At 51.1% G+C, this 9,320-nt stretch overlaps 4 protein-coding genes across 4 annotated transcripts; 2 read left to right on the top strand and 2 right to left on the bottom strand.

Annotated features, from left to right (window-relative positions):
- Positions 1 to 509: 509 nt before the first annotated feature.
- Positions 510 to 2,557, bottom strand: KD926_009974 (RUS1 family protein; the record flags this gene model as incomplete). The annotated part of the gene is made up of 6 exons (XM_053102475.1): positions 510 to 1,313; positions 1,365 to 1,409; positions 1,478 to 1,858; positions 2,077 to 2,089; positions 2,143 to 2,258; positions 2,417 to 2,557. The coding sequence occupies 6 exons, from the start codon at positions 2,555 to 2,557 to the stop codon at positions 510 to 512; spliced, it is 1,500 nt and encodes a 499-aa protein (XP_052954087.1).
- A 938-nt stretch (positions 2,558 to 3,495) lies between these two features.
- KD926_009973 (alpha-ketoglutarate dehydrogenase subunit KGD4) lies at positions 3,496 to 3,928 on the bottom strand (the record flags this gene model as incomplete). The annotated part of the gene is made up of 2 exons (XM_053102474.1): positions 3,496 to 3,782; positions 3,853 to 3,928. 2 exons carry the CDS (start codon positions 3,926 to 3,928, stop codon positions 3,496 to 3,498), a joined length of 363 nt encoding a protein of 120 aa, XP_052954086.1.
- A 1,179-nt stretch (positions 3,929 to 5,107) lies between these two features.
- KD926_009972 (mediator of RNA polymerase II transcription subunit 18) lies at positions 5,108 to 6,021 on the top strand (the record flags this gene model as incomplete). Its single annotated transcript, XM_053102473.1, has 2 exons — positions 5,108 to 5,598; positions 5,700 to 6,021. 2 exons carry the CDS (start codon positions 5,108 to 5,110, stop codon positions 6,019 to 6,021), a joined length of 813 nt encoding a protein of 270 aa, XP_052954085.1.
- A 485-nt stretch (positions 6,022 to 6,506) lies between these two features.
- KD926_009971 (putative DNA 3'-phosphatase Tpp1) lies at positions 6,507 to 9,081 on the top strand (the record flags this gene model as incomplete). Its single annotated transcript, XM_053102471.1, has 9 exons — positions 6,507 to 6,600; positions 6,669 to 6,829; positions 6,907 to 7,019; positions 7,095 to 7,400; positions 7,459 to 7,583; positions 7,696 to 7,835; positions 7,985 to 8,045; positions 8,192 to 8,430; positions 8,917 to 9,081. The coding sequence occupies 9 exons, from the start codon at positions 6,507 to 6,509 to the stop codon at positions 9,079 to 9,081; spliced, it is 1,404 nt and encodes a 467-aa protein (XP_052954084.1).
- Positions 9,082 to 9,320: the final 239 nt, after the last annotated feature.

Raw genomic sequence — 9,320 nt, 5'->3', positions numbered from 1 at the left:
TGCCGGCAAGAGCTCCCAGGACCCATGGCGGCTAATGGAACATGGCGGTCAAGCTCTCCTTCGGCCGAACCGGACATGAGAAGCATGTGGAAGATCGACTGCTTCCATCATCCAGTGACTGTCGCCAAATCTGATCTGTTATCTCCCCGAAATACTCGGCGCTACGTCGGTGATTCTCATTGAATGGCGCTTCGTTTCGCTAAGCGCCCTGCCGATCGTAATATTCTCTAGTTCCTGGGAGGGCGCCAGGTACTATATTATCCATTTTCACTCTGTGTAGACCGAAGTATTCGTTCAGCGCTTATACAATCGATAGAATATGTGAGCTGTTCTTATTTTGGAGTAGTGCAATCTATGTTTAGACCACTGCTGAGAAGACACCAAGCGTTGATCCACCGGGAACGAAGTCGAAATGCAGTATGTCTCAGTCTCACGAATATCTCTGGACCAGAGGCACGGGATTTACTGGGAACAGAAGCCGATGGCCGTTCTAGACACAGAGGTCTAAATTAATCCTCGCTGATGACCCTCCGTCCCGACTTTGTCTCCAAGGCATCAATGCTCACATCCCATCCCGCATACGTCAAGGCCTGAAGATACTGATCGAACCGTTCATTATCGTTGAGAAAGTTCAATGTTGTCGACAGAATATCAAGAACCCTGTCGATGTGAATCGTGGAGTCCTCTTTAAGGGAAGTAGACACTACTCGCACGGCAAGTAGAGCATGTGCCCAGGCCTTGAGCTGTGCCTGGACGGTGCTCGTATTCTTCAAGAGGATAGATGCATAGCATGTTTGGTTGGTGTGGTGGAGCCAGAGTATATAAGATTCTTCCTCGAAGAGGGTGGAAAGTTGAGATACCGGGAGATGGGTTTTCAAAGACCCAGAGGATGTGTATGAGGATGAAGAGGCGAGGAATTGTTGGACCGATAGTCCAATGCGGCAGAATCCTATCCTTGATGCCTCCGATCGAGGTCTAGTCGAGCTCCATCTGAGAATTCCATCCGTCTCGAAGATTCGTTCTTGCATAGTCACCTCAGCAGGAGATAGGACGAGCCAGCTGGTTTGATCAAAGCCCATGCCCCTTTGTCTTTGTTTCACCTGGCGGCTATCACTGAAGCCCTTGAAGTCGACATCAGGGTCTGACTCAAACAGAGTTGAAAATACGATATTCGTCCGTTGTCTGTTGAGACTGGTCATTTGCACTGAGCGCACCGCGGCGTAGTTAAGGCTCAGATGAAGCGTAAGAAGCAAAACCAAGGAAATCCATGTCGCAGTGTAGCTTGTCACGCGGGACACCACGAAAGATCCAGCCTGTTCTGCGTAAGCTTTTGAGGATGGAGATGGCCGGAGTACAAATCATACAAGCATCCCAATCAGTGAGATTATGGTTTCTTGCGAGGAGTCTTTCTGTAGCAAGAGATGTCAGTGAGGCTAGCCTTTCTAGTTTGTCCAAACGTGGGCTTGATTGAACGTACCGCGTTGACTTCAGCGAGATTTCCCCATTTGGAAAAATGTGCGCTCAAACTTGCTTTGGAGCTTCCTCCTGCCACTCCACACAGAGCCCGAAGAACGCCCGCTGTGCTGAGAACAGTGACTCGGCCAACTCCTGCAGGGATCATCGGGGAGAGACAATCCAGCACAATCGCCACGTCGTTGAACACATCGGCCGCTAGCCGGTACTTTTTGCACTCCGGCTCAAGAGCTGTGCCAACTCGATGTGCAAAAAGAATTGTGGCGACTCGGCCTGACGAATCCTGGAGGATGTGGAGGAGAAGGGCGGAGGTTGGGGACGCATCAGCATTGCCCACTCCAACTCCTGCGTTTACAGGGCAGTCAGCTTTGTCAAGACGTTGAACCTGGGAGCAAATAGTTCAACCTTGCAATACAGCTCTTGAGGAGAGAAGACCGGCGATCGAGCTGCTGAAAGCTTGAAGGGAGTCCTTCAAACGGAGAGTTACGTTAGTGAATCCCCAGTTTGGACTAGCCCAAGAGGTTGGTCTTCCTTGAATGAGGCCGAGCAGCCGGTGCCCCTGCGACAACGAGCTGAGCGCATCTGAATGGAACCGGAACTCACAAAAATCTGGTATCTAAGATGGTTGTTAGCTTGCGGTCACAATCAGTTGACCAGGGTTTAACATACGAGGTATAATCGTCGCTGACACTGTGAGGATATCCAACAGGGAGAAACACATCGATGAGAAGACCTCGAAGCGAATTCAGAGACCATGATGATGATGGAATGGTAGAAGAAGGATGCTAGACGTCTAGTTAATGGGCTAGGTTCATCAACCCTTTGTCATGATGCAACGCCTGATCACGGGGTTGGAAGCGAGATAAACGCAACGTCGCAGGAATAAAGAAGAAAGAAAAAAGGTAAAGGCCAAGGGAGGATGGGAAACTACCGTAATATCAACGCGTCCTTTCACGACCGCATCTTCGTGAGGGGGACTTTGGAGAGGTGCTGAGGGTTCGGAGTAGATATACGTTGCAGTGGGATGATTGACCTCGTCTACTTCAGTGAAAGTTATGCGTTTGGCCGGGGAAGAAGAGGCCATTATGTGGTGATTATTCTATGGAGACGAACCAAGGCCGATTGGCTGTAAGCTGGAACAAATCACTGAGTTGACAGGTGAGGTCCAAATAGCGTAAGTCTCAAAGGAGGAGTTGTTGGGTCGAAGAAGCTGCGTGGCAGGAATGCGACCTGCTTAGCCGCGAGCACGCGGGAGGAGCCGCATTCGAAAGCTGTCATCGCCTGACCAGTAGTAACGCAGATCGCGATGTTCAATACTGACGATGAAAATACATCAAGATCTACTGAGGTTGTTTGGATTGTGACTGGAAATGTTGTGAATTCTAACCTGTAGTAATGATACCGTCCTGAGCTCAGTGGACAAGCAATAAGCATAGCACAAACCCAAGCCAGGTCTTCCAGTGTAATAATAGTCCAATAGTCCAGCAGACTTTTTGAATCAACTCGAATCAAGCACTATGCATGATTGGTTGGGACTCCGAACATTCCGCGAACAAAGATCGCCGTGGAAAATGTAAGGGGAAAATAGAAAAAGCAAAGAAAAACCAAATCCCACACAGCGCGCCCAGAGTATTCGAAAGATATGAAACCGCTAAGTATGAATGACTTGCAACCACCAGCGCCTTGATACAAAGCAAACAGTACAACAAAAGAAAAAAGAAATGTTAAAAAAGAGCCGTGGACCGGAGACGAGCCGGGATCCGAGGTGTTCCGAAAGAGATTCCATGACCGAGAACCGTTTGCAGCCAAGGTTTGATGGAAACGCTTAATTTCGCGATGAAGCGAGGTTTCTCCGGTCGCACGGCTCTTGCCCAAGCACCTACGGGACACCCGTTGAAGAGTTATTCCCGTCGTAGTTTCGGTCGCAAACGACCACCCCCTTAGGAACGTGTGCAATTCCATGCATCATGCTCATCCTCTTAGCGTATTCATTGCGTCATCCCTCATGGTTACACGGAGAATCTAAGCATAGAGGCTGGCACCACCGGTCTCAATGGCTTCGATCTCAGCCTCGCTCCACGGAAGGCGGTGGAAACGAGAGGGAAGCTCGACACGGTCGAAAAATTCGCCCTGCTTAGGCTGAACGGGGCCCAAAGAAGCGCCCGCGTTACGACCGATGGCCCCCTGAGTGAAAGAGGCACGACCGAGCGGGCCGTGCTGCTGAGCCTTGATGCGATAGGCGGCGAAAGAGTCGGGAAGAATGCCAGAGGGAGAGGCGGGGTGAGGACGAGGAGTGTGGTCAATGGACTCTAAAGAAAAAACGCGTTAATTGAGTCAAATTGCGAGGTAAGATGGGGAGGGTCGAGAGAAGAGACATACGAGGCACGGAACGGCGGCCAAGGAACCGAATGAGAGGTGTGCGGGCAGCGTTTCCGAGAGCGACGGTGGCACGCATTTTGAATTGTAAGAATTGAGGGTATAGAAAGGTTGGAAGTGGGAATTGTCGGTGGGTGAAAGTGAAGGAAGAGAAGATTGAGTGATTCGCACGAATTTGACGCGACGAAAAAAACCCAGTGATCCGTTGGCGTCCGAAGCGACCGAGGTAAGCGATTAATTAGTTAGGGCAGATGGGAAGCTAGTAGTAGTAGTAGCTCAGCAGAATCCGGCGAAGGATATGTACAGAGATTGAATTAATAGAGATGGCAATGGCGAAGAGACTGGCTGAAGAGAGCGATGGAGAAGATGAAAAACAGGAGGAGGGAAAGTGAGAAGGACGGAGAGCGAGAGGGGGGGAAGATAACTTCTTAGAAAAGACGGACGGGGAGGGGAGGAAGTCGGAGCGGAAGCGAGCCGATCTAGTCCCCATCCGTCACAACTGATAAGCCGGCATTCGCGGTGTTAGTGGAAGCAATTAGTCGTGCCGTATCGTCGTACACGGCCTGTACCCGCGGCGGTGCCGGACTCCGGGCTCTGCGGACTCTTGGCCTGGTATCTTACGCGTACGGTACGACCAGGAGGACTCCCAGGATCGGAGGAGCTCCCCAAATCCCCCCAAATCCCCAAGGATCATAAGGTTCATGCGTGATCAATAATCATTAGATTTCTCCTCTCTCCCGGTGAAGCTGACACACTGACACTTCGCCCAATCTAAATTCACAGGGAAATTCCAACGCCCTTCGGATTCCATCCCCCGCATCGCCTTAACCCAAACAAGCCTCCCCTCCCCCCTTCATCTTCCCCCGGCTTTCTTTAGTTAATCTTTATCTGGTCCCTTTCCTTTCCTCTTTCAGAATAATTTCCCGTGCCTGTGCCTGTGCATGTGACTTCCCGGCTCCCTTGTTCCGTTCCTCGTACTTTGTCTGGGGCCTTTGCACTTTGCACTTTGCACCGTCGCGACATCTCCGAACCGGCCGAAGATAAACAGACCTTCAAAAAGGGAATTTTAACCGCTGAACGTGAAAAAAAAAAAAAAAAAACTCCTGAAGCTCGGACCAGCTTTCCGACCCGGATTTTTCCGCGGGTTGCCACTTTCCCGCCCACCAGCAGATCTCGGATTTTGAGCTTCCGGAATACATTCCCCGCCGCCCTTCAGCAGCCAACTGGTAGTGAGCTGGCCGTCGCTGTTCTTGTGATCATGCATGAGCTGCTACTCTTCGCCTCGGTTCCCGCCCATCAGCATCATGAGCTGCTCCAACAGCTGGCCGGGTTGACGGCCATGCAACCGCGTCACCGCTTAGAACGGCGTTTGGTCTTCAAGGCCTTTCGGAAGCCGGGACTGGTCAATACCCATGTCGGCGCCACTCAGGACGTACAAGGCCCCGACATGCAGCGTCTGAATAAGATGCTGAACGGAGGCATGTTCTATACTCAGGTGATCGGACCCGTTTCCGAAGCGGATTTGGGTGCCAACCCTCCGTCAATCTCGCTCGGAGATACTGACGCGTCCATGGCCGGTACGGACGAGGACGGTGGACATCGTTACAGCTACGACCAACAGGCCTGGAGGCTGGAGTTTAGAGATATCCCCGAGGCCGGGACTCGTTCAGCCGTCACCAGCCGACTGATGGCCAGCGCCGGTCTGCCCAAAGGTGATATCGTAACCCCCATGAATGCCTGGGGCTATAGGTGAGTAAGCGAGTCGTATCCCGCGACGCGGACGTGGATGAATAAGCGAATCGTATGATCGCTCACCTTTTCGTTCGGTTTGCTGATACGAGATCGGATAGTTATGTCACCGAATATATGGTGGAGGGTGATATCTTCATTATGAACGATATCGTCATCTTTCTCCATCGCGTCCTACAATACCCCAACGAGGGCCAAGAGCCACATGAACCTCGGCGCCAGCTGCCTCCTTTCCAGCAGTTGACTTCCCTGGACAGAACCGGGAGCTACGTGCTGCAAGCATCCATTACGGTCCAGGATGGTGGCAACCAAGAAATGATGAAGACTGCCTCGCAGCATCTGTTTGGGTTTCGGGAACAGTTGAAGTCAGCTGTCCGACTGGAACAGGCGGATCGACTCTCTCTGGACACGCGAGCCAAATAGGCTGGACGAATTGTCCTCTTGTTCTTTTCACATGTTCGATACCCTGGAGCAAATGCCTTTTTTATAGATTTAGTAGATAGTAATTGAGGAAAATGTCTACGTATCTTTTTTTTTTTTTTGCATCGCTAGTGGTATTCAGGGAGGATGCGTCTTGTGTACATATGCTCCCAGGAATGTGTGTTATTGCCGCGATAGAATTAATACACGATACATATTCGACACAGCTGATAGACCGATGTTTTCACTTTCAAGGGATGCTTGCTGCCCCTCCTCAGTGCGGGTTGTCCATCGTCGGGTATATGAGACATGTGACCTCGTGAAGCTGAACGCGCGTGTCGGCGCGTCGACGTCCGCCCAAACTCAGAATACTTTCCTAGCCAGAAATACTCACGACGACAACCATCACAACTCGGCTTCTCCATCGACAAGAGGGAAGGTCCCTATCAACTCATCTCAACATTTCTTTCACACTCCTTAGATTAAGGATGGCCGGCGCCGGGGGCACGAAGCGGGCACCGTCTCCGAACGGTGCTATATCTCCGCCTCCACTGAAACGAAAAGTTGAGCCAACGGTGACCAGTAAGTCGTCCATCAATGATAAATCAATGAATAAGTCTAATCAGAGCCGCCCATTTTCACCGTTTCAGAGAAAGCCATGTCCTCGTTCTTCACGCCAACATCTCAGAAAAAGCCCGAGCAAATCACCTGGCGGATTGTGAAGAACAGTCTAATTATTGGCAAATATGCCAAAGAACCGGGACCTGAGGAAGAGTCTTCAGGCAAGCCAAAAATTGCTGCATTTGATTTTGTAAGTCAAAATCCACTCACTCATCGATCCATCGACGGATGTACATGAGAGTGTCTAAAGCTGACGGCCGAGGGAAGGACTCGACTTTGATTTCAACTGCCTCGGGGAACACATTCCCAAGAAACTCGGCAGATTGGAAGTGGTGGCATTCTTCCGTACCTTCTCGTCTGAAAGAGCTGGAGGCCGATGGGTATGTCATTGCGGCGTCTTCTACCGCGACGCAACCTGTCGGGACCAGAGATCGAGAACTGATACTTCTAACCAGATACCGAGTAATTATTGTTTCCAATCAAAAAAAGATCAGCCTGAAAAAAGAGATGAAAGCCGGGAAGGGCGATTCTAAAAGCTTGACAAATTTCAAAGAAAGGATCACGGCCGTTATGGAACAGCTAGATCTCCCTATGAGTGTTTACGCTGCTACAGAGGATGACGACTATCGGAAACCGAGGAGTGGGATGTGGAACGAATTCTTAGACGACTATGACTTCGACGTGGCTGGAGTCGACCTGTCAGGGTCTGTTTTTGTTGGAGATGCCGCCGGCCGGCCGCGAGACCATTCTCAGGTAGACCGGTAAGTTTAATTTGAGCAAGAAAGATGTGCGAACTGATCCTGAGTTTTCATGCTCCAGGGGATTCGCAGCCAATATCGGGCTTCCGTTCAAGACGCCTGAGGAGTTCTTCCTCGGGGCCGACCCAGAGCCACTTGTGGAACCTTTCAATCCGTCTTTGTATCTTCAAAATGACGACGACAATGGTAAGTGAGAAGGAACATGGTCTCGAATGATCATGGACTCCTCCAAACCCTCCCTCGGTCCACGCCGCAGAAGACCGGTCAGACTACAGATTCAATAACCTTATTTGAGCAGCGCCTGCCCCTTTCTCACGCCAAAATCCCCTCGAACTTGTCATCTTCTGTGGCAGCCCCGGAGCGGGCAAATCGACTTTTTACTGGGATTACCTAGAACCAATGGGTTATGAGCGAGTGAACCAGGACATTCTCAAGACGGTGCGTCCACCACATACACCCGAGTTCTCTCCCTGAGCCGATCCAAACACGGCTGGCACGGCCGGACTCGAAAGAGAGGACCAGTCTACAGTAGTATTAGGGGAGGACAAAAGGACCAGCAGGACCAAGCTAACCAAGGGGAATCGCAGCGACCAAAATGCATCAAAGTAGCCAAGGAGCACCTTGCGGCCAAAAAGTCCGTTGTGGTCGGTATGTGCTGCATGACCCTTGCATATAGCTCCGTGTTCTACAATGGACCGGACCAGGCCAGACCAGTCCTTCCTACCTCTTCTAACTCCCTGCTTTTCCAACTTCCCCCCACCCAACAAAAGTCCATTTGGAAATTTAACGACCAGGGCCACATTCCTCTCCAGACTTTGCTAACTCACTGCTTGCCGAAAACAATTCCCCGACGCGAGTCGGAGAATTGGGCATCAAAACGCACATAGACAATACCAATGCAGACCTAGAAACCCGAGCCCATTGGATTGAAGTCGCAAAGGAATTTGAAGTCCCAATTCGTTGCGTGTATTTTTCCGCGTCGCCCGACCTCTGTCGGCATAACAATGCCGTTCGAGCAGCAAATCAGGACCTGGTATGTGCAACTTTGCCCTTCTGATATTGTACACGCCACCGCCCTTTTTTTTACTCTTTTACTATCTGCCTACCTTCCGGGATGGAGAATGGGCCCTTTGGGGGCTTGCATCGATAACCGCCCGCCCCCTCTCGGCATCTTTCTGATTCCCTTGTGTTCCCCTGCGGGGGAACCCAAGAAAGGACATATACATACACACACAGAGAGAAAGAGAGAAGGGGACCAAGGGCTGGTGGATCCGTGCTCTACCTGCATTGGGGACTCGAACCAATCCACGCTCGCTCATCTCGCACTGTGCATCGCGCCTCCGCCGGTAATCGTGCCCGTGCGCGAGCTTATCATGCTTTTTCTTGTACCATCTATGCCGAACCCGTTCTCCACATTTCTTTGTTCAATGAGGATGGCCTCTGCTTTTCTTTTCTTTTCTTTTCTTTTCTTCTTCTTTCCCCACTCGCTCATGTTGCTCATCCGTCGGTCTCCATCTAGAATCCGGAATCTCGTACCTCACTACCAGGAATCGCCTTTGGGGACTTCCTTCGCCGATTCAAAGAACCGACCCTATCGGAGGGTCTCACGGATATTGTTCGCGTTGACTTTCGCTTCCGAGGAACTGCCGATGCGAAACGCATCTGGAGCCAGTATTGGATCTGATCTGATCTGATCTGGGCGGAAGGGACAAGGGTGCATCGGGGATGAACCGGGGAGTGGGGTTTGGATCGCGAATGTTTCATATGTGCGCCGCGGAAATGCAGATGGCTGAAGTTTGCATGCACGAGAGGACCAAACCGTACCCTCCGGCGGGGAGGAAAGGGGATCACCAGTTCGTTTCGGCTGGCTCGGCTGATTTATTCTCCTGCTTGCGCTTTGGACCATGTGTATCTATCGAGCTG

Source organism: Aspergillus affinis (genome assembly GCF_023601865.1).
Source record: "Aspergillus affinis strain CMG 70 chromosome Unknown NODE_74_length_177179_cov_84_810866, whole genome shotgun sequence".
NCBI lineage: Eukaryota > Fungi > Ascomycota > Eurotiomycetes > Eurotiales > Aspergillaceae > Aspergillus > Aspergillus affinis.
The sequence above is the reverse complement of the archived record's forward strand: the minus strand, read 5'-3'. Positions and strand labels throughout refer to the sequence as shown.